This window comes from Globicephala melas, chromosome 7 (assembly GCF_963455315.2).
Source record: "Globicephala melas chromosome 7, mGloMel1.2, whole genome shotgun sequence".
Taxonomy (NCBI): Eukaryota; Metazoa; Chordata; class Mammalia; order Artiodactyla; family Delphinidae; genus Globicephala; species Globicephala melas.
The window spans coordinates 53,975,450-54,000,986 of NC_083320.1; the positions used below are offsets into that span (position 1 = coordinate 53,975,450).

General features: G+C 38.5%; 1 protein-coding gene across 2 annotated transcripts in view; it reads left to right on the forward strand.

Moving 5' to 3' along the window:
- CCDC141 (coiled-coil domain containing 141) overlaps positions 1-25,537 on the forward strand; it is a 214,981-nt gene that overhangs the window by 107,086 nt on the left and 82,358 nt on the right. For both annotated transcript variants that reach the window (XM_070045946.1, XM_030850759.2), the window contains exon 9: positions 22,368-22,540. In XM_070045946.1, coding sequence (XP_069902047.1) covers positions 22,368-22,540 — 173 coding nt within the window. The remainder of the gene's footprint in view (positions 1-22,367; positions 22,541-25,537) is intronic.

Here is a 25,537-nt window from a genome sequence, read left to right on the forward strand (position 1 = left end):
GCCATTATTTTGTACTCAAAACTAAGAGATTCTGTGCTTTGACATGTAAAAGGTCACTGAAAAAAAAAAACAGGAGACTTTTATCTTAGAGCTCTCATTGTTCTGTTTGAGGTGGACATTTGTGCCAACATGGTAGTGTTTCTCCTGGAGGAATGGAATTATCATAAAATATATCAAGGTTAACCAAAAAAAACCTTGAAACTTTTACCAAAAAAATCTTTCTCTTTTTAAAAATCCTCTTTCATTTATTAGGTGAAGATACATAAATATTGCAGGCTTTTGGCACATGAACCATAAGGCTCTGGTTGACTGCCCTGCCTTGGTTTGCCTTTTTTTTTAAATTGGAGTATAGTTGATTTACAATGTTGTGTTAGTTTCAGGTGTACAGCAGAGTGATTCAGTTATACATACATATATATCTTTTTTTTCAGATTATTTTCCCTTATAGGTTATTAAAAAATACTGAATATAATTACCTGTGCTATACAGTAGGTCCTTGTTGGTTATCTGTTTTATATATAGTAGTGGGTATGTGTTAATCCCAAACTCCTAATTTATCTCTCCCCACACACTTTAAATCAGCCAAAGGGAGATCTTGATTTGGACTGTTTCCAGGCCTTCTTGAGTGGGAGAAGTGCTCTATTTTCATTTAAGATTGATTGTAGCAGGTGGCTCTTACTGCGTGGTACTGTTCATGTGTTCACATCACTTGGGTATCTGAGGATGGCGATAATGTTTGAAAAAATTTCTGCCTTTCCCAATCAAACATACACCTTCAAACTGCCTTATTGGAATTAATACCTTAAATTTCACTGATGTAAAACTGGGTAATGTGACAGAAAATGAATGGGAACCCACAGAGGGTAGGTATATTGTGATTTAAAGTAATAACATCAGCAATCTGAATACAGTGTCCTGGTAGGTATCAAAATTGTTACTTAATTTTGAATTTTTTACTAATGGGAAACTTGGAAAACATGAACAGTAAAGTTCCAAAATAGAGGTGGTAGAATTATGGTAGGAGAAAAACACATGTCAAAGAAATATTTGTCAAATTATTATTGTTTGGGATTTCTTTGTTTTAAGAGAAGAAACACATAGTTTCTGGATCTGTTGAGCTAAGTAAATGGTAAGTGCTGGTTAAATTTCTCTTCAATAGTCCTGATTTTGAATAAGAGTTTTTTGGGTTTTTTTTTTGCGGTACGCGGGCCTCTCACTGTTGTGGCCTCTCCCATTGCGGAGCACAGGCTCTGAACGCACAGGCTCAGCGGCCATGGCTCACCAGCCGCTCCGCAGCATGTGGGATCCTCCCGGACCAGGGCACGAACCCGTGTCCCCTGCATCGGCAGGCGGACTCTCAACCACTGCACCACCAGGGAAGCCCTGAATAAAAGATTTTTAAACTTAACATTATACTCTCATTCTACAAAATGAGTGGGTCATCCCAGTTAGTTAATGCTGTTTCTAAGGAAAACAGTTATAGAACATGTTGCTATGATAAAATGCTTCTAGCATAAGCCCTATACATTATAGTCCTGCAAAATGGAGAATTTTTCTCTCTCTGTCTCATTCTCACTCCCTCACTCTTGCTTTCTCTGTTGTCATTATCTGGTAACTTGCCAGGGAAATTTTTCTTTTTACATTATTCTTGGGCCTTGAAGGAGGAGGAATGATATCTCTTGCAATAGTAATTTTTTAAAAATTGAAGAACGGAGTGGTTACTTTTTAAAGCTTATATGATAATTAAGGTCAAATCTAACAAATCCTGTTTCTTAACCCCAAACACTTGACTTCTAGTTCCCGTTTCATCATTTGAATACCCATGGCATTCAAATTATTATTAGTTCAGTTGGGACATCCATACTATAGAATTCTTTGTAACCAAGTAGTACTTAGAAAGGTTTAGAATTTATTTTCCCTTTTCAAAGCATCAGGGAAATAATTTCCAACTCCAACTCTAAGAATTCAGTTTGAAAGATGATATATACTTTTACCTCAACAAAAATGGAAGCTGGAGTTTGGAAAGTAGATGTTTAAATCATGACTCTTGAAATGAGTTATTTACCATATTATTAAGAAGCAATAAATGATGAAATAATATAGTAAATAAATCCGTTTAAATTAAAGAAGGAAATTCTTCTCAAGGCTTGTAAATGGCATTTTTCTTTTTGATTTATATTGTAGAATCTCCAAATTTTATAAAATTACCATTTTACCCCATTCTGGGCATAACACTCATAAATAATCCTAGTTAAAATAAAGCACTGGATTTAAGGTATTAATATAAATTCAAAATCCCTTAAAATATTTTTTTCTAGTCTGAAAGTTTTGTTTTCACTAGTGAAGGAGTATTTTCAGTTTACATCTTCAATTTATCTCCGAAGCACTGAACTTTCCTTTTGAGAATTCACTTTATTGTGCCTTGAGGGCGCTGGGTTTTTCTGACTGTGATCGTCTACATCCTTGATGAAGCCGTGCTGCCAACAGTTGTGAGGTGTCTGAGACTTTTCACCCAACTTTCCAGCCAGCAAAAGAGGTAACCAGGGTGTCAAATGTCACATCAGTTCCCCAAGTCCCAGTTCCCCAGGCATTCTTGACACACCAGTAAGATGAGTAGGAGCAGTGGAGACTCACCCCACACATGCAAATAAGGATGTTAGCACTGTGAAAAAAAAGAGAGCGTCAGGGCTTTAAAAAAAGAAACGTACCTCGAAAACCAATTTCACTCTTGATAAATGGAATCATTTTTTAGCAAACAACGACTTGTTCCAAATTTGTTAAAGCTAGGTCAATATTCTTCAATTTCTGTGTCAAATGCCAGTGTGAAAAAATGTTAGTGCCATGGGTAATATATGAATTAGTGAATGTAACAGCTTGAGTGTTTTTGCTCAGTAAAATGCAAAACATATGATTTTTAAGATAACCTTTAACTTTTTAAAATTTGGTTAAAATAAAAAGAAATGAATGTCATAATCTCATCTGCAGAATGGGCTACTGTTAGTATGTCTTCCGTATCATATTTATTTCTTTTTCATCCAGATTTTTATCATATGTTTCTGGTATTTTCTGTTGCAATCATCTGGAAACCCTCCTCTTTTTCCCTTCTTTCCTTTTATTGTCACCTGTCCCTCTCTCTCTACCAATCCTATCAATATCTAGGAATATTGTTATTTACTAGAAAAAAGTCACAATAAGTTTTTAAATTGAAGTTGCTAAATAAGTAGTGTGGTAAATTTATGAGAATAATTACCCTTTTTCTTTACGGATTCATTTATTTAATAAATATTTATTGAGCGACTACTATGTGTCAGGGACTGTTCTAAATGCTGGGGATATAGCAGAGAATAAAACATACAAAAAAATCGATAAGCCAATGTAATTCCAATATGTGAAATTCAATAAAATACAATTATCACCTAATTGTCCACATTGGCAAGAGTGCCCACTGCCTTTACTCTGTAGTTTCAGGAGTGAAATTGATTACCTTTTAATCCTGCTAGGGGTTAATGATTACCCAAAGCCCAAGAGTCTGTTTCTTACCTAGAGAATGTCTAGTCTTTGGCTTGAGGTGTGACCGTTTGTACCTGGAATGAGCAATAGGTGGCGATGTTAGCACATAGGACCTCAGGAGTAGTGTTGCTACTGATGCTTTTCTTGTCTTTTTTTTAAATTGAAGTATAGGTGATTTACAACATTATATTATTTTCAGGTGTACAACATAGTGATTCAGCGTTTTTGAAGACTATACTACATTTAAAGTTATTACAAAACAATGGCTATATTTGCCTGTGCTGTACAATATATCCTTGTTGCTTATCTGTTTTATACATAGTAGTTTGTATCTCTTAATTTCATATTCCTATCTTGCCGGTCCCCCTCCATCTCCCCACTGGTAACCATTGGTTTTTTTCTCTGTATCTGTGAGTCTGCTGCTGTTTTGTTATATACATTCCTTTGCTTAATATTTTAGATTCCACATATAAGTGATAGCATACAGTATTTGTCTTTCTATCTCTGACTTATTTCACTAAGTATAGTACTCTCTACATCCATCTACATTGATGTAAATGGCAGACTTTCATTCTTTATATGGCTGAGTAGTATTCCATTATATATACATACCACATCTTCTTGATCCATTCATCTGTTGATGGACACTTAAGTTGCTTCCATATCTTGGGTATTGTAAATAATGCTGCTATGAACATTAGGGTGTGTGAATTTTTTCAAAACACTGTTTTATTTTCTTTGGATATATACCCAGGAGTGGGATAGCTGGATCATGCAGTAGTTCTATTTTTAGTTTTTTATTATTTTTTTTTTACATCTTTATTGGAGTATAATTGCTTTAAAATGGTGTGTTAGTTTCTACTTTATAACAAAGTGAATCAGTTATACATATACATATGTTCCCATATCTCTTCCCTCTTGCATCTCCCTCCCTCCCACCCTCCCTATCCCACCCCTCTACGTGGTCACAAAGCACCGAGCTGATCTCCCTGTGCTATGCGGCTGCTTCCCACTAGCTATCTATTTTACGTTTGATAGTGTATATATGTCCAAGCCACTCTCTCACTTTGTCAGAGCTTACCCTTCGCCTTCCCCATATCCTCAAGTCCATTCTCTAGTAGGTCTGTGTCTTTATTCCTGTCTAACCCCTAGGTACTTCATGACAATTTTTTTTCTTCAATTCCATATATATGTGTTAGCATACAGTATTTGTCTTTCTCTTTCTAACTTACTTCACTCTGTATGACAGACTCTAGGTCTATCCACCTCATTACAAATAGCTCAATTTCGTTTCTTTTTATGGCTGAGTAATATTCCATTGTATATATGTGCCACATCTTCTTTATCCATTCATCCGATGATGGACACTTAGGTTGTTTCCATCTCTGGGCTATTGTAAATAGAACTGCAATGAACATTTTGGTACGACTCATTTTGAATTATGGTTTTCTCAGGGTATATGCCCAGGAGTGGGATTGCTGGGTCATATGGTAGTTGTATTTGTAGTTTTTTAAGGAACCTCCATACTGTTCTCCATAGTGGCTGTACCAATTCACATTCCCACCAGCAGTGCAAGAGTGTTCCCTTTTCTCCACACTCTCTCCAGCATTTATTGTTTCTATACTTCTTGATGATGGCCATTCTGACTGGTGTGAGATGATATCTCATTGTAGTTCTGATTTGCATTTCCCTAATGATTAATGATGTTGAGCATTCTTTCATGTGTTTGTTGGCAGTCTGTATATCTTCTTTGGAGAAATGTCTCTTTAGGTCTTCTGCCCATTTTTGGATTGGGTTATTTGTTTTTCTGTTATTGAGCTGCATGAGCTGCTTGTAAATTTTGGAAATTAATCCTTTGTCAGTTGCTTCATTTGCAAATATTTTCTCCCATTCTGAGGGTTGACTTTTGGTCATGTTTATGGTTTCCTTTGCTGTGCAAAAGCTTTGAAGTTTCATTAGGTCCCATTTGTTTATTTTTGTTTTTATTTCCATTTCTCTAGAAGGTGGGTCAAAAAGGATCTTGCTGTGATTTATGTCATAGAGTGTTCTGCCTATATTTTCCTCTAAGAGTTTGATAGTTTCTGACCTTACATTTAGGTCTTTAATCCATTTTGAGTTTATTTTTGTGTATGGTGTTAGGGAATGATCTAATCTCATACTTTTACATGTACCTGTCCAGTTTTCCCAGCACCACTTATTAAAGAGGCTGTACTTTCTCCACTGTACATTCCTGCCTCCTTTATCAAAGATAAGTTGACCATATGTGCGTGGGTTTATCTCTGGGCTTTCTATCCTGTTCCATTGATCTATCTTTCTGTTTTTGTGCCAGTACCATACTGTCTTGATTACTGTAGCTTTGTAGTATAGTCTGAAATCAGGGAGCCTGATTCCTCCAGCTCCGTTTTTCATTCTCAAGATTGCTTTGGCTATTCGGGGTCTTTTGTGTTTCCATACAAATTGTGAAATTTTTTGTTCTAGTTCTAGTTCTGTGAAAAATGCCAGTGGTAGTTTGATAGGGATTGCATTGAATCTGTAGATTGCTTTGGGTAGTAGAGTCATTTTCATAATGTTGATTCTTCCAATCCAAGAACATGGTATATCTCTCCATCTCTTTGGATCATCCTTAATTTCTTTCATTAGTGTCTTATAATTTTCTGCATACAAGTCTTTTATCTCCTTAAGTAGGTTTATTCCTAGATGTTTTATTCTTTTTGTTGCAATGGTAAATGGGAGTGTTTTCTTGATTTCACTTTCAGATTTTTCATCATTAGTGTATAGGAATGCCAGAGATTTCTGTGCATTAATTTTGTATCCTGCTACTTTACCAAATTTATTGATTAGCTCCAGTAGTTTTCTGGTAGCATCTTTAGGACTCTCTATGTATAAGTATCATGTCATCTGCAAACAGTGACAGCTTTACTTCTTCTTTTCCGATTTGGATTCCTTTTATTTCCATTTCCTCTCTGATTGCTATGGCTAAAACTTCCAAAACTATGTTGAATACGAGTGGTGAGAGTGGGCAACCTTGTCTTGTTCCTGATCTTAGTGGAAATGGTTTCAGTTTTTCACCATTGAGGACGATGTTGGCTGCGGGTTTGTCATATATGGCCTTTATTATGTTCAGGTAAGTTCCCTCTATGCCTACTTTTTGGAGGGTTTTTATCATAAATGGGTGTTGAATTCTATCGAAAGCTTTCTCTGCATCTATTGAGATGACCATATGGTTTTTCTCCTTCAACTTGTTAATATGGTGTATCCCAATGATTGATTTGCGTATATTGAAGAATCCTTGCATTCCTGGAATAAACCCCACTTGATCATGGTGCATGATCCTTTTAATGTGCTGTTGGATTCTGTTTGCTAGTATTTTGTTGAGGATTTTTGCATGTGTGTTCATCAGTGACATTGGCCTTTCTTTGTGACATCCTTGTCTGGTTTTGGTATCAGGGTGATGGTGGCCTCGTAGAATAAGTTTTGGAGTGTTCCTCCCTCTGCTATATTTTGGAAGAGTGTTAGAAGGAAAGGTGTTAGCTCTTCTCTATATGTTTGATAGAATTTGCCTTTGAAGCCATCTGGTCCTGGGCTTTTGTTTGTTGGAAGATTTTTAATCACAGTTTCAATTTCAGTGCTTGTGATTGGTCTGTTCATATTTTCTATTTCTTCCTGTTTCAGTCTTGGCAGAATTTGTCCATTTCTTCCAGGTTGTCCATTTTATTGGCATAGAGTTGCTTGTAGAAATCTCTCATGATCTTTTGTATTTCTGCAGTGTCAGTTGTTACTTCTCCTTTTTCATTTCTAATTCTATTGATTTGAGTCTTCTCCCTTTTTTTCTTGATGAGTCTGGCTAATGGTTTATTAATTTTGTTTATCTTCTCAAAGAACCAGCTTTTAGTTTTATTGATCTTTGCTATTGTTTCCTTCATTTCTTTTTCATTTATTTTTGATCTGATCTTTATGATTTCTTTCCTTCTGCTAACTTTGGGGTTTTTTTATTCTTCTTTCTCTAATTGCTTTAGGTGTAAGTTTAAGTTCTTTATTTGAGATGTTTCCTGTTTCTTAAGGTAGGATTGTATTGCTATAAACTTCCCTCGTAGAACTGCTTTTGCTGCATCCCATAGGTTTGGGTCGTTGTGTTTTCATTGTCATTTGTTTCTAGGTATTTTTTGATTTCCTCTTTGATTTCTTCAGTGATCACTTCGTTATTAAGTAGTGTATTGTTTAGCCTCCATGTGTTGGTATTTTTTACAGATATTTTCCTGTAATTTATATCTAGTCTCACAGCATAGTGGTTGGAAAAGATACTTTATACAATTTCAGTTTTCTTAAATTTACCAAGACTTGATTTGTGACCCAAGATATGATCTATCCTGGAGAATGTTCCATGAGCACTTGAGAAAAATGTGTATTCTGTTGTTTTTGGATGGAATGTCCTATAAATATCAATTAAGTCCATCTTGTTTAATGTATCATTTAAAGCTTGTGTTTCCTTATTTATTTTCATTTTGGATGATCTGTCCATGGGTGAAAGTGGGGTGTTAAAGTCCCCTACTATGAATGTGTTACTTTAGATTTCCCCTTTTATGGCTGTTAGTATTTGCCTTATGTATTGAGGTGCTCCTATGTTAGGTGCATAAATATTTACAATTGTTATATCTTCTTCTTGGATCGATCCCTTGATCATTATGCAGTGTCCTTCTTTGTCTCTTCTAATAGTCTTTATTTTAAAGTCTATTTTGTCTGATATGAGAATTGCTACTCCAGCTTTCTTTTGGTTTCCATTTGCATGGAATATCATTTTCCATCCCCTCACTTTCAGTCTGTATGTGTCTCTAGGTCTGAAGTGGATCTCTTGGAGACAGCATATATATGGGTCTTGTTTTTGTATCCATTCAGCCAGTCTGTGTCTTTTGGTGGGAGCATTTAATCCATTTACTTTTAAGGTAATTATCGATATGTATGTTCCTATTCCCATTTTCTTGATTGTTTTGGGTTTGTTATTGTAGGTCTTTTCCTTCTCTTGTGTTTCTTGCCTAGAGAAGATCCTTTAGCTTTTGTTTTAAAGCTGGTTTGGTGGTGCTGAACTCTCTCAGCTTTTGCTTGTCTGTAAAGGTTTTAATTTCTCCATCAAATCTGAATGAGATCCTTGCTGGGTAGAATAATCTTGGTTGCAGGTTTTTCTCCTTCAACACTTTCAATATGTACTGCCACCCCCTTCTGGCTTGCAGAGTTTCTGCTGAAAGATCAGCTGTTAACCTTATGGGGATTCCCTTGTGTGTTATTTGTTGTTTCTCCCTTGCTGCTTTTAATATGTTTTCTTTGTATTTAATTTCTGACAGTTTGATTAATATGTTTCTTGGCGTGTTTCTCCTTGGATTTATCCTGTATGGGACTCTCTGTGCTTCCTGGACTTGATTAACTATTTCCTTTCCCATATTAGGGGAGTTTTCAACTATAATCTCTTCAAATATTTTCTCAGTCCCTTTCTTTTTCTCTTCTTCTTCTGGAACCCCTATAATTCAAATGTTGGTGCGTTTAATGTTGTCCCAGAGGTCTCTGAGACTGTCCTCAGTTCTTTTCATTCTTTTTTCTTTATTCTGCTCTGCAGTAGCTATTTCCACCATTTTATCTTCCAGGTTACTTATCTGTTCTTTTGCCTCAGTTATTCTTGTATTGATCCCTTCTAGAGTATTTTTTATTTCATTTATTGTGTTGTTAATCATTGCTTGTTTCATCTTTAGTTCTTCTAGGTCCTTGTTAAATGTTTCTTGTATTTTCTCTATTCTATTTCCAAGATTTTGGATCATCTTTACTATCATTATTCTGAATTCTTTTTCAGGTGGACTGCCTATCTCCTCTTCATTTGTTAGGTCTGGTGGGTTTTTATCTTGCTCCTTCATCTGCTGTGTGTTTTTCTGTCTTCTCATTTTGTTTATCTTACTGTGTTTGGGGTCTCCTTTTTGCAGGCTACAGGTTCGTAGTTCCCGTTGTTTTTGGTGTGTGTCCCCAGTGTCTAAAGTTGGTTCAGTGGGTTGTGTAGGCTTCCTGGTGGAGGGGACTAGTGCCTGTGTTCTGGTGGATGAGGCTGGATCTTGTCTTTCTGGTGGGCAGGTCCACGTATGGTGGTATGTTTTGGGGTGTCTGTGGACTTATTATGGTTTTAGGCAGCCTCTCTGCTAATGGGTGGGGTTGTGTTCCTGTCTTGCTATTTGTTTGGCATAGGGTGTCTAACACTGTAGCTTGCTGGTCGTTGAGTGAAGCTGGGTGTTGGTGTTGAGATGGAGATCTCTGGGAGATTTTCGCCGTTTGATATTACGTGGAGCTGGGAGGTCTCTTGTGGACCAGGGTCCTGAAGTTGGCTCTCCCACCTCAGAGGCACAGCACTGACTCCTGGCTGCAGCACCAAGAGCCTTTCATCCACACGGCTCAGAATAAAAGGGAGAAAAAGTAGAAAGAGGATGAAATAAAATAAAGAGAAAATAAAGTTATTAAAATAAAATAATTATTAAGAAAAAAAATTTTTTTAAGTAAAAAAACAAAAAAATGGATGGATAGAACCCTAGGACAAATGGTGAAAGCAAAGCTATACAGACAAAATCTCACACAGAAGTATACACATACACACTCACAAAAAGAGGAAAAGGAGAAGAAATCATAAATCTTGCTCTCAAAGTCCACCTCCTCAATTTGGGATGATTCCTTGTCTATTCATGTATTCCACAGATGCAGGGTATATCAAATTCATTGTGGAGATTTAATCCGCTGCTCCTGAGGCTGCTGGGAGAGATTTCTCTTTCTCTTCTTTGTTTGCACAGCTCCCGGGGTTCAGCTTTGGATTTGGCCCCACCTCTGCACGTAGGTCACCGGAGGGCGTCTGTTCTTCGCTCAGACAGGACGCGGTTAAAGGAGCCGCTGATTCGGGGGCTCTGGCTCACTCAGGCGGGGGGGGGGAGGGAGGGGCATGGAGTGCGGGGTGGGCCTGCGGCGACAGAAGCCGGTTATGACGTTGTACCAGCCTGAGGCGCGCCGTGCGTTCTCCCGGGGAAGTTGTCCCTGGATCCCGGGACCCTGGCAGTGGCGGGCTGCACAGGCTCCCCGGAAGGGGGGTGTGGACAGTGACCTGTGCTCGCACACAGGCTTCTTGGTGGCGGCAGCCGCAGCCTTAGCGTCTCATGCCCGTCTCTGAGGTCCACGCTGTTACCCGCGGCTCTCGCATCCGTCTCTGGAGCTCCTTTAAGCAGCGCTCTTAATCCCCTCTCCTCGCGCACCAGGAAACAAGGAGGGAAGAAAAAGTCTCTTGCCTCTCCGGCAGGTCCAGACTTTTCCCCGGACTCCGTCCTGGCTAGCCGTGGTGCACTAACCCCCTGCAGGCTGTGTTCACGCCGCCAGCCCCAGTCCTCTCTCTGCGCTCCGACCACAGCCCGAGCCTCAGCTCCCAGCCCCGCCCGCCCCGGTGGGGGAGCAGACAAGCCTCTCGGGCTGGTGAGTGCCAGTCGGCCCTGATCCTCTGTGTGGGAGTCTCTCTGCTTTGCCGTCCGCACCCCTGTTGCTGTGCTCTCCTCCGCGGCTCCGAAGCTTTCCCCCTACGCCACCCGCAGTCTCCGCCCGCGAAGGGGCTTCCTAGTGTGTGGAAACCTTTCCTCCTTCACAGCTCCCTCCCACTTGTGCAGGTCCCATCCCTATTCTTTTGTCTCTGTTTATTCTTTTTTCTTTTGCCCTACCCAGGTACCCAGGTACGTGGGGGAGTTTCTTGCCTTTTGGGAGGTCTGAGGTCTTCTGCCAGCGTTCAGTAGGTGTTCTGTAGGAGCTGTTCCACGTATAGATGTTTTTCTGATCTATCTGTGGGGAGGCAGGTGATCTCCGCGTCTTACTCTTCTGCCATCTTCTATTTTTAGTTTTTTGAGGAACCCTCCATACTGTTTTCCATAGTGGCTGCACCAGTTTACATTCCCACCAACAGTGCACAGGAGTTCCCTTTTCTCCACATCCTCACCAACTTTTGTTATTTGTGGCCTTTTTGATGATGGCCATTCGAACAGGTGTGAGGTGATATCTCATTGTAGTTTTGATTTGCATTTCTCTGATGATTAGTGATGTTGAGCATCTTTTCATGTGCCTGTTGGCCATCTGTATGTCTTCTTTGGAAAAATGTATATTCAGGTCTTCTGCCCATTTATTATCAGATTATTTTGATATTGAATTATATCAGCTGTTTATGTATTTTGGATATGAATCTCATATCGATCATATCGTTTCCAAATTCAGTAAGTTGCCTTTTTCTATTGTTGATGGTTTCCTTTTCTGTGTAAAAGTTTTTAAGTTTAATTAGGTCCCAATTTGGTTGTTTTTTTTTTTTTTTTTTTTTTTGCTTTTGTTTCCTTTGCCTTTGGAGATAGATCCAAAACAATATTGCTATGATTTATGTCAAAGAGTGTTCTGCCTATGTTCTCTTCCAGGAGTTTTATGATTTCAGGTCATATATTTAGGTCTTTAATCCATTTTGATTTTATTTTTGTATATGGTGTGAGGAAATGTTCTAATCTCATTCTTTTGCATGCAGCTGTTTAGTTTTCCCAGCACCACTTATTAAAGAGACTGTGTTTTATCCACTGTATATTCTTGTCTCCATTGTTGTAGATTAATTGACCATCGGTGTGTGGGTTTATTTCTGGGCTCTCTATTCCGTTCCATTGATCTATGTATCTGTTTTTGGGCTAGTATCATACTGTTTTAATTACGCAGCTTTGTAACATGTAGTCCGAATCAGGGAGCATGATATTTCCAGCTTTGTTCTTTTTTCTCAAGATTTCTTTGGCAATTCAGGGTCTTTTGTGGTTTCATATAAATTTTAGGATTATTTGTTCTAGTTCTGTGAAGAATGTCGTATTGATTACATTAAATCTGTAGATTGCTTTGGGTAGTATAGACATTTTAATAACATTAATTCCTCCAATCCAAGAAAATGGAATGTCTTTCCATTTCTTTGTAGCATCTTCAGTTTCCTTTATCAGTGTTTTGTAGTTTTCAGAGTATAGGTCTTTCACCTCCTTGGTTAAGTTTATTCCTAGGTATTTTATTCTTTTTGATGTGATTTTAAATGAGATTGTTTTCTTGCTTTCTCTTTCTGATAGTTCATTATTAGTGTATAGAAAAGCAACAGATTTATCTGTATTAATTTTGTTTCCTGAAACTTTACTGAATGCTGCTGATGCTTTTCATAAACCAGATTCAAGTGGAGATTGAGCCATGTAACTCAAAGAACCCAATATATTCCCTTTTCATTTTAGAGTTATCTGCTGCGTTCCGTGAACCTATTTGCTAAATCACTTAGCCACAAATACAAGTACAGGTTGATTGTCAACACTGGATGATAGCTGATTGGAGAAGAGTTTCTCTGGTTACCAGATGTTGCTAAGAGTTATGAGGACATGCATGAAATGCGAACATAGCACCTGTTCTCGTAACTCGTCTTGATCCCCTCAAATTTTCATCTTTCATGATTATAGATGATCTCATTTATTATATTTCTAGCATGTTCACAAAAATGAAGCTGTGGTTAATATGTATTGATCACCCAAAATCTATTTATCATTGTTTAGGGAATGTGGTTTGAATCAGAGATAAATATATATATATATTTCAAGAGAAGAACAGTATGAGCCTGTATTTGTATGACAACGATGATTGAACCTTAAGCTGTAAAACATGACTGATGGGTCACAAAGTTTCATTCCCATGCTTTCCATTCCCAGCCATATGATTCCATTGGGGAAAGCAAGCAGGGGAGACCGAGGTCAAAACTACATGGTCTGGTTCTTGGGTGATCAGCCTTAAAGCACAGGTGAAGCAAAAGTTGGGTCAGCCAGAGGAACATAACAGAAGCACTTTGAAATATAATAATTGTTATGGCTTCTACTGCTTCTGCCATCACTGCTGAAAAGTTGATGTCTTTTAAAAAGATGATGTTGCTTTTTTAAGATATTTACAGGGTTACAAAACAGTAATGCCTACAGCAACATTATTGTTTCAGACAAAAACAAAATAATTAAGCACTGAGTTTGATACATTTTTAAAAATTTATATACACACTCTTCTACCTTTTTCAAAATAGATACATTTTAGCCAAGATGTGAGAAACAATTAACTAAAATGGACCAGTTGTACTACAGATTGAAAGAAGAAACCTGTCCAAGTAGAAGATCCAAAAAATATTATCCAGAAGGAATTTGAAGTGACAGAAATGAATTCAAGAAATTAAGCTAATTGTCACTAGACATCAAGGAAAGTATAATTACTTTCAGTTTCATAACTCTTAAGCAGCCTGTCTCCAATTTCTCACTTCCAGAACAACTTCCGTTTCTCTTAGAAAAGCAACTTGCTTTTATTCCCTCCCTTCTTCCACCTTTGCCTTCAGCTAGTATGTTGTCATGCGTCATATGGGTACTTGAGCTAAAGCAGTGAAAGATACAATCCTTGCCTTTAAGACCCCATCAACCTTGTTTAGAGGAGAGACAAGGAAACAGAAGTGTTGTGTGCTGTGGGAAAAGCCATGATGGAGTAAGCCTAGAGCATTAGGGAACACAGAAGAGATCCTTAACCTGACCCAGGGAAAGTGTCAAGCAAGACTTCTCTTAGAGGAGGGACCAGTGAGCTAAATTTGGAAGGCTGGGCAAGAAGGAATTAGGGGAAGGCTACATGGTACAATGTTGTTTGGGGAACCTCAGATAATTTATTTTGCCAGGAGTGTAGGGTATAAGCTGGGAGTGATGAGAGGCAAAAAGTGGTAGAAGAGGCAAGGGGTCAGGAACGGTCTTGAATAGCATGCTAGGAAGTTTCTATCTTATGCTAAACCTGTCCTTAAATATGCAGAGATATTAAGGTCTTGCAAAAATCATCAAGAGGCAAACCTCCTCCTGTAGACGCAGATGATATCTTAATTTAATCTGCTCCTGTGATCCCTCTGAGTATGGTTTCAAAACTCATGGTTTTTGAGCTCAAGGACAGGCTATTTATTTATTTATTTATTTAACATCTTTTTTGGAGTATAATTGCTTTACAATGTTGTGTTAATTTCTGCTGTATAACAAAGTGAATCAGCTATATGTGTACATATATCCCCATATCTCCTCCCTCTTGCATCTCCCTCCCACCCTCCCTATCCTGCCCCTCTAGGTGATCACAAAGCACCAAGCTGATCTCCCTGTGCTATGCAGCTGCTTCCCACTAGCTATCTGTTTTACATTTGGTAATGTATATATGTCGATGCCACACTCTCACTTCGAGGGACAGGCTATTTAAACCACAGTAAACATTTGATAAAGATGGCTAAACTGTTAACATACAATTATTAAATATCTATCTAAAATAGAAAAAATATCAAAATCAAGGAATACCTTTAACATCTTACATTTCTCATGAAAGCCCACAACTCAGTCTACATTTAATAGTCTTATCATCAAGACAGTCAGTTTTGTTGTCACTCACTCATGAATATCTTTCACAATAAAGCTATCAACTGAATTCTAAGGTATGAATGTATTAATTTGTTTCCCTTCTATGCATAATTTCAGTCTGTTGCTCCCTCCATTGGCAGTAAGTATATTCTTCCTTGTATTACAGATATTTCTGGGTAGATTTACTTCCCTTTGCTAAATTAAAATTCCTTCAGGGTAAGTAACATGTCAATTTTACTTTGTGTTCCCCAGAACACCTAGAACAGTGTCTTCCAGGTAGCAGATGCTCAATAATTATTTGAATGAGTTAAAGCAATGGAATATTAGAAACTGTGGAGGTTCAAGGCCAACTAACTACATTATATTGTTCATAAGAGATTATATTGATCCAAGGTAGTTGGGATTAGATCATTTTGAAAGAGAAGAGATTAATTACTTTAATACACAGGAAGACAAATTTCAAGTTCATTCTCCATGTCATAGCTGAGAAGGAGGGTAGTGATGTAGAAAGAGACTTGTCATCACCCATATCACCTCCTCTGAGAGGTCTTCAGGCAGCATTCATTGCTTATTTCTTATTATTCCCATAGTATTTCTCTGTGGTCCTTAGAGAGAGATTGTCTTAATCATCTTTATGACACCGAGTGTTCAAAACATTTTGTTGAATGAATGAATGAATAAATGATTGGCCATGTGACGAATCAATTTACATTTTGAGCTTGAGTTTACTCTTTTCTAAAATGGTCTAACACCTTGACGGGGTGACCTTGAGAGTCCTGCGCTCGGAGTGGCAGGTGACGTTGATGAGGACGTCATCTGCCACTGGCCTTGAGCTGGCTCAAGGTCCTCGCCAGCTCTGACGTGCTGTCCTTCTTTGATTTTACTATATACACATACATATTTTTTTCTGTTTGTTGCTTTAAGAACTAACCCTGCTCGAGAGTATTTTCTTTAGCTAGTTTAAAAAGAAAAAAAATATTTAATAAACAAGTATGTGGCCAAATGCAGTGCTGAAGAGACAGTCATCATATAGCTTTATAACTTTTTTTCCTGCTTCTGAGTGTCATCTGACAAGGCCGATAGCCTTATTCTGTTGGGTTTCTGCTTTGGGGTATGGTTTGATTGCCTTGGTTTGTCATGGGGAAGAGATATTCTTAAGGAGCTACCTCCGTGTAAGTGAACTCCTGGAGAAAGTGAGTTTGCCTTTCAATCAACTGTATCACCCAACAGGAAAAAAAATAAAAATAAATAAAATGGTCTAACAATTCTACTTCAGGGAACATTCAGTAATGAAAGTAATGAAAGTTCTTAAAATCCGTGATAAATGTACACAATCTTTGCAGGGGAGAATTGGAGTGTAAATAAATAAATGGAATTGTGGAGTATTAAGTGAATATATAGAAACATTTGCTAGGATGACACTTTTGTAACATAATATAATGGATTTTGGAGCCAGGCTGCCTAGGTATGAATCTGGTCTCAGACATTTATTAGCTCTGTGACCTTGGGCAGTTACTTAACTTTCCTGTGCATCTGGCTTTCTAATCTGTAAGATAGAAATAACAATTATATGTACGTCACAGAGTCCTTGCTTTATCTAAATGAGTTAATACATGACTAGTGCATAGAACAGCCAAGCACTCCTGCTTGCTAGCCATCATTTGTCATTATATATGCATTTAATACTGCACTCGCCACTCTAACATGACCTCAGTGCTTTTGTTCATTTTCATACCTGCTCCATAGATTTCAATAAACGTTTGTTGAATAAATGAAAAAAAAGTGCTTTGCACATTGCAAATGGACATATTCCATGTTAATATTCCCAAGATCATCCTAAAACCATTTGGGTCAATTTATGTAAAAGAAAACCAGAAATTATAAAGTGACTAGCTGGCTAAAGTTCTACTTATGGGTCTAGTTTATATATCTCTAAGACGGACTCATCTCAGAAAAAGTAAGAAATGGTCAATATATAAAGTTCCTCTGATTCCTTGTTAATCAAAGGCTTCAGATACATTCCACTTTCAATCCCAAACGCCTTCTTGTCCAGTGTTTTTTTTAGCTTTTCAAATTGTGAGGTAAAACCCTGCTTTAGGTACTTGTGATTTTAAACACCTCTCAGTAACATCACCGATCGACCTTGTAACACTTGTAACACGGAGGGAGTTCTGGGGACCAGATGCAACAACTTTGAAGAGGCAAGGAATAAGCCAGAGCAGTAGTAGGAGGCAGCAAGTATGAGGAGCTGAAAATTACATCACCCTGTTGCCCCCGTCTTCATGGCATTTGAAATCTTGGACAGGACCTGAATTAGGAATCAGCTTGCCAAAGTGGGAGCCACCAGAAGTTATCTCAGGTAATGTTTAGGAAAAGACACTGAAGCTTTGGGTCTTCTAAAAAACTAAACCCAGAGGAAAATTGAATCTCTGCAGATAGTGGAGTTCAGTGCTCTAATTAGAAGCTGAGTTAAGTTTTGCATCCTTGGTAATTATAAAGGTTCTGACCAAACTCATTCTCCAGCCTTGGGATTCGTGAAAGGAAATGTTCAGGGTTCTACAGTGGTTTTTGTTTTCTTTCTTTTAATGTTGATTCTCTTCAAATTAGTCAGGAAGTAAACAATATTACTTATTAAACATCTTTGTGAAACAGCACGATATAAGAATTATGCTGCATGATTCATGGTTCCTGCTAAACATATTAATCTCATAGATGTTTTTAAAGGAATCAAATGTGCCAAGTCTTGGTATCATCTCTGTGTGATGTGGTGCAACCTGCTTGGGATCCTGTGCTTCACAAGGGAAAAAGGAAAGAGATTTATTAGCATCTTAGAACACAAAACCTAAGCAACTCCTTGCTCTTTCCCAAGCCAGGGCCAAAAGAGCTGATTCATCTCCTCCTTGTCTGCTTGAGAACTGAGTGGTGCCATGTAAAATGGTCAAGAAGAGCTAGAACCCAGAGGGAGAGACTATTATCCTTGTGCCTGTATCCTTGTTTATTCCAGTCTGCTCATAAAACCTCTATTTGACCTTCACACAAGGTTTGAAGAAAGAGGGGGATGTGAAGGACAAAAACCTAAACGTAAACTATGAATTCCAAAGGTGTTGATGTGGAGGCCACAGCGTTCTTGCTGGAAATAACCTGTTCTGTACCATGTGTGCAACAAAGAGACTCTTTCCAGGCCGGATCCAGTATATCAGGTTCCTTACGGATCTGGTAAATACACAGGCAGTCAGTTCTATTCTGGGGGTAGATTAAGTGAGAACAATGATACTTAGATCATTTTCTATGTGGGAATAAGAGAAACAAGCTTTGCATATGATTCAGACAATCACAGACAGTAGAATCTTGAAAGAGGTCTCCTCTTAAAATTAAGAAATTTAACTATATCTGTGTCTGTAGATTATTCCCATTAGGGTTAAGTTAGGATTAAGGGTAAGGAATCAGCTCTCTTACAGCATCCAGCCCATCTTACCTATAGTAGATCTTTGTAAATATATTCGTTGAGCTAATGAAGGAAAGAAATCGCTCACCTCCTTTCTACTGGTATAGTTCTCTTAAGTGTGACACGAAGAGGAATTCATAAATACTTTCCTGACACTTTGATATTTCTGAGAAAAAGCTCTGGAAGAAAATCTGGCTATTTTAATTCTAAGTTATGGGTTATACTGGTCCTTGATCTACCACCTCCTCCTTCTAGTGAATGTTTAGCTCTTCAATTTATTTCCGTGCCATTAGGAAATGATACTTTTATGACAACCTTCAGGAATAGGGTGGAGTCACATCACACATGCGTTTAATGTACAAGTGGCTTTAGAATCTAACTCCTATGAAGATGAGATGAGTGACCAAGGATCTGAGAGTAGCAGCTGTTCAGTGGGGACACAAGGAGAAAAAGCCACGTAGGATGAGTGACAGGCAGCAGGTGGCCATGCTCTTCTCAGTGATTTTTCAAAGATGTGTCTGATCAATCAAGATTTAGAGTAAGAACCAGCAAATATTTTCTGAGTACTTACTACATTTCCACCATCGTGCCCTTGTTACTTTCATATGTTTTCCTTCTTCAATTCTCAACAATAAATATGATATTTACTAAGGTTATAATGGCTTAATATTAAGATAGAATGGACTTAAACTTACAGGCAAGACAAAGCACTTTTGAAGTCTGTATCCCTTCCGCATTCACAGTAAGAACTTGAGAATTATCTTAAAGGAAGAATGAAGTGAATGTCCTGACATCTAAGTATAGATTTATCCTTATTTCTTCCTTTATCCTAGCTCGGTGGCTCTCAGTCCTAGGTGTGAGTATGTATTACTATAAGCATATATTAAACTTTAAGCATGACTTAAGGGAGTTCATGATTATTTTGACTACACCAGATTTTTACTTTAGGCACTGGCTTTAAAACTAACCCTTGATTAACAAGGGACTCCAATTTATTCAAAATAAGCAATAAAATTAAAAATATAAAACAAAATTCCAGAAACAGTGGTTATTGCCTAGTGGTGTTTCAGTGTGTTATGGAAAGATCCAGGAAGCAATTCAAATCATCTTTTCTAACATCAGCATCTTGAGACATTTGGCTCTGTTGCCAACTGCAGGAAAGAAAAAGGATCAGATAAGGAAGAGTTCTTCAGGTTCGAAGTTTCTTTAATAAAGCTATCTTTCTTTTACAGTCCTACAAACATAAGAGAAATAGCTCAATCTTTCTCTGTATCCTTTCTCACCTGTAAGAAGGAAAAGTAGACACTGTTTACAAAAAGTAAGTTTTTAAATCCTACCTTTTCCACCTAAGATTAACGGTCTTCTTGGAAATGCCCCTCTCTCATAAGCCTGCCACAGAAATCCTTTGCTACATAGCACTATAGCCCAGGATTTAAGAGCAGAGCCCTCGGGGCCAGACAGATTGAGTACAAATACCAAATCTGTCCCTTAGCACAGGTATGACTTGGTGAAATTTATTTAACTTCTCTGAGACACAGTTTCCTCAGTCATATAAGGGGATAATTTCTTGCTGCCTCCCATGGCTCTTAAGAACAATATGCCTGGAACTCAGCAGACGATCAGGAATATTTGTTGACAAAATGAAAAGTAATTGTGAAACACGAAGTAGAGAAGAAGCACATAGTTCTCATTAAACTGTAGTGATTATTTGTATTATTTCCTATCTACTAAATAAATGGGAATGAATTTGCTTTATACACTCTCAGTAAATGCAGATTCAGAAGACATGAGGACATTGGTGGGAAAACAGAATCTCAACATATAAGTCACATGACAGTATCTGAAAGATTTCATTTGTAAATTCAAATCTTGTCCAGTTCCAATTCTGCCATTAAAACTCACTCCCTTTGGTGTGGAGAAAAGGGAACCCTCCTAATGTTGGTGGGAATGTAAATTGGTACAGCCACTATGGAGAACAGTATGGAGGTTCCTTAAAAAACTAAAAATAGAGTTGCCATCTGATGCAGCAATCTCACTCCTGGGCATATATCCAGACAAAACTATAATTTGAAAAGATACATGCACCCCAATGTTCATAGCAGCACTATTTACAATAGCCAGGTCATGGAAACAACCTAAATATCCATTGACAGATGAATGGATAAAGAAGATGTGGCACAGATATACAATGGAATATTACTCAGCCATAAAAAAGAATGAAATAATGCCATTTACAACAATGTGGATAGACTTAGAGATTATCATACTAAGTGAAGTAAGTAAGAAAAAGACAAATATCATATGATATCACTGATATGTGGAATGTAAAATACGACACAAACGAACTTATCTATGAGACAGAAACAGACTCAAAGACATAGAGAATAGACTTGTGGTTACCAAGGGGCAAGGGGGGTGGAGGAGGGAAGGACTGGCAGTTTGGGATTAGCAGATGCAAACTATTGTATATAGCATGGATAAACAAGTTCTTACTATATACACAGGGAACTATATTCAATATCCTGTGATAAACCGTATATATATATATATATAATTGAATCACTTTGCTGAACAGCAGAAATTGACACAACATTGTAAATCAACTATACTTCAATGAAGTTAAAAAAAAACAAAAAACAACTCACTCCCTTCAAAGGTGGCCAGGTGCAGAGGTATGGGTGCTGTTACACAGGTCCACGGCTGTAACCTCTACATTTGGCTTAAACTGTGTTCCCTCAGCATCAACCCAGCCTTGCTCCCCTCTCTGGTCTCTCTCAGTTCTCAGTGGTAGTCGACTCACGAGACCATTGCTCTCATTGTGGGGTCTTCCTAGTTCACCTGGTGGCCCCCTGATGAGCTCACTGGCTTCCACTGTAACAACCCAGGAAGGCTAGGCTTCACGCCCCTGCTGACGGTGGCCCAGTCAAGCTTCCTGGGATAGGACTGTTCTTCAGAGTGGTGTGGAACACCCTGTAAGGTGGCTTCTTCCAGTACTGCCAGAGGGCAACGTGGCAAGAGCTCCCTTGCTGTTCATCTTCTCTTCAACTTACCTAACTCATCTCCTGCTCTCCAGGCCAAAGTTCACAGGTGGGCTATCAGGGACCTATGAAGACCATGGCACTCTGATCTCTCTTTTCCTCATATTGCCACAGTCTTCTTTTACTGCTTTTATATCATATATTCCCCCTTCTTAATGCCAACTAGGCCTCTACTGTGTTCATTCTATAAGCTTAATCCCCCATACCTGGTTGTTGATCTGCTAATAAAGGAAGAAAATAAAGAAATTCAAAAATCTTCTCTCAAGACAGTATCTTGGTTTGCAAGGTGATGTTTCTTCCCGCATAATCCTGTTTTACATGTCAGAAGCTAAATATTACCTTGGTCTTAGTCCCTGCACTGTTTCAGAACGAAATTCCAATCTTCTCTATAGACAGATGGATGCCTTGGATGGAGCAGGCAGAAGATCTTTTACTCAGAAAGGCAAGGGACAAAAGTCCCAAAATTTTTTGAATACTTCCCCATGGTGTCTCAGGTTCAAAGTGCAATTTATTGGGAATTTTTTTAAAAGAAGATTACAGAGATGTTCAGGTTATGAAAGTCTGCATAATATTTTTAAAACATCTCATCCGTTAGTTGTATCCAGTACAGAATGTGCAAAAAATAAACCTGGCTCTCCAAATTTTATATAGTTATAACTGTGTTGTATAGGTACATTCTCAATGTAAACCATTTTGGTAATTTTATGGGGTTGACATTTATCTGTGCTGAACTAAACTACGATCAGTTTCCCTAAACGGAGCCTTAAAGCTACACAGCTATTTTCTAAGCCTCAGATTGTTGTTTTTGGTTATGAGCAAACCAATAAATTGAACAGGCTGGTTTAATCTCTAGTATTTTGTGTGCACATTGATGTAGACTTTAAACTAGATGAGCAGAAAATGAAAGTATGTTTTCTTTGGCAGGCATTTGATGTACTTGGAAGAGTTGAAGCTTACCTTAAGCTCCTTAAATCAGAGGGTTTAAGTCTGCCTGTCTTGGCAGCGAGGCATGAGGAATTACACAGAGAAATTAAAGACTGCACAGCTGATGCTCTGCAGGAGGGACAAGCCTTAATCAACCAACTAGCCTCCTGCAGGTAAGTGAAGTCTATTTCTTCCTCAGTGTGACAAGCTTTTTCACAGTTTCCACAGTCTGTTAAAAAATAAGTTGCATGATTTTTTTTCCCCTACTTCTGATGTTTTACTGCATTATGACATGGCTTAAAAGTATCTATTGAATTTTGGTCAACAGTAATTCAGAACACAGCATTGCTCATCCAGAAGTGAGGCTATATTCTGACCTGAGGACCTGAAGATGCTAAAGCTTTCTTTCTATGAGTTTCTGAGGAGGGAGGAGGGAAAGAACAAAAGAAGAGACAGAACTTTCCTTCTGTATACTTTTTATATCCTAGCATCTCCGTGGGATTTCTTCCTCCCTTTTAATTCGTAAGCCTTGAGTCTACTCTGTCCCTTTGTTGCTTTCTGGAAAAAATAAAGTTCTAGAATTCTCTTTCATTTATGAGCTTGATGGCTCACCAAGCAAAACCCTAAGTAAAAGATGACATTATTATTAATTAATAATAATTACATTTTTAAAAATTGAGAGCCCACCACATGCCTGGCACTGTCTCAACAGCTTTAGAAGCATTATCCCATTAATCCTCACAGCAACTCTACAAGGCATAGAATATACTATTAATGCTCTCTTTTTACAAGCAACTGAGACACAGAGAGGTTAAGTAACTTGCAAAAGGTCACGCAGCTGGTTAGTTAGTGGCAGAGCCAGAATTTGAATTCAAGTGCATGGATCCAGAGTAATGGTCTAGTGCATCCTAGACCACCTGCTCTTAACCAGTGTGCTAGGGTGGGTTGTTTTTATGAGCACATTCAGTGAGTATATCAGTGTGATATACTCTGGTATATCTTAGAGATGGGTGGGAATGAGGAGAGAGAAGGACCTTGAGAAGCAGAAAGAGAATGCAGTGAGAACGTATGATCAAGAATAGGGATTGGAAGACAAAATGGAGATGACAGAAAGAGCAGATGATGGAACAGATACTGACTAGGAAGAAATGATGGCAGGGCTTATGTTTTGACAGAGAGAGACAAAAAAAATTCTGCAAATGGGGTAAGCCCTGTTTTTATCTTCCATATCCACAATCCCCTTGAAACTCAAAGACATTCAATTTGAGGAACAATGAAATAGGTCAAATGTGGTAAAAATTATTTTATTTCTGTTTAAACCCTCATTCTGCTCTATTTTAGACATGCTTACAAGTGTTGATTTGGTAAATTTGGGTTTAGGGAATTTTCTTTTCAGAAGATAATCTGAGTCCAGACAGATACATTTAACCAGGGCTTTGGGACCATGCAAAGTCAAGATCAGAAATAATCCAAGATATTCCAGCAGGAGCTAAAAAGCTGAGGCTATGAAAAGGGCAAATAATTCTCACCTTTGGAAAACTAACAATAGCTGTAGTTACTAAGTTTCCCTACTTTGGCTCCATGTCATGCATCAGGTAGTGGTGTGTCCACTGGGCTCTAGGAGAACCAGTGTGCTCATGTCTGGCCCCTATCGGTATGAGAGCTCCTTTCTTCCCTCCCCTGCTACAGGTCCAGTCTTCTAGAATGTATAAGAATCTTGGACCAGGCAGAAGATATCCTATGGGGTGCCTGGACTTGTTGTGCCTGGACTCAGTGTACCTGTTTGACATTGATCTGAGTCACGTGATGATGGATTAAGTGGTGAGGTCTCCAGTTGTAATTGGTCTCATGTCAGTTTAGTAAGTAGGTCTCAAAGCACAGATACATACTATTTCTTTGTTCAGGCCACTCTTTACTTGTGGTACTTTCCCTGACCTTAGACAGTTTCCTTTCATGCGTGGGTGGATCAGGAAGCAGCCAGAGACCCCTCCCCAGATCTGAAGATCTGTCACTGACACGCTGCCCCAGAAATTCTAGATGCCTTGGCCTCCCCTAAGTCTGATCTCTGTATCTTCAAAACAGTACATCCTTTGGACTCTGTTTTGTTCCACTTCCCTGAGCTTTGGTCTGGAAATTACCTCCCAGACAGCAGGCTGATGCAATCATAAGGCTCACCTCATTCATTTCCCTTTTCTCAGGGATGACTGTCCTGTGCTACCTGTCCTTCAATGTCTGAGTTGTTTAAGGCATGAGGGTAAATCCAGTCCCTGCTTCTTGACCAGAAACTGAAGTTCCGTATTTAGTTTTGATGCTTAAGTCTTAAGAGTAGGAAAGCTGGTCACAACATATTACTGCTAAACTTTATCCTGTTTGTTCTAATCAGTAATGCTTTATTTTCAATACTTAAATATAAGAGAAGTGCTTTTATTTTACATTACACTCTATTTTCAGGATTCTAGTGATTCTTTTTGGCCATCCATTTTGTTGTTTTTTGTTGTCTTTTTTTTTTGCGGTACGCGGGCCTCTCACTGCTGCGGCCTCTCTCGCTGCGGAGCACAGGCTGTGGACGCGCAAGCTCAGCAGCCATGGCTCACGGGCCCAGTCGCTCCGCGGCATGTGGGATCCTCCCAGACCGCAGCACGAACTCGTGTCCCCTGCATCGGCAGGCGGACCCTCAACCACTGCGCCACCAGGGAAGCCCTGGCCATCCATTTTGTAATGGTCGACATGTTTGTTTACTTAGCTAGTCTCTTTCTTTTTGCCTTCCTTGCTCCTTCTAGTCTTAAATTTTACATATATATTGCTTTTCAAAGGGACATCTATAGTTCTGTTCGTCAGGTTGCAGACTGAGTCTTAATAGAAGAAGCAATAGTTAGGGACTATTTCAAGAAACTTGAATTAATGGTAGGTAACTGGATTAAAGAAAGAAAAGTTAGCAGTGTGATTTCTGTCAACATCCTAGATATATGAGCGTTCATAGTAGTTCCAAGGTGTTTGGTTGCCCTGAGATTTCACAATATTTTACAAATCAATACTATTTCCGTTTTGCAGGAGGAACTGAAGGTAAAGTGCAATTGTTACTTGGCAAAGGACATTTTTGATTCAGAGGGTAGATGTAGAATAGAAATCCATTAGAAGCTGAATTGAAACGCATTAGAATCTCAGTCGCA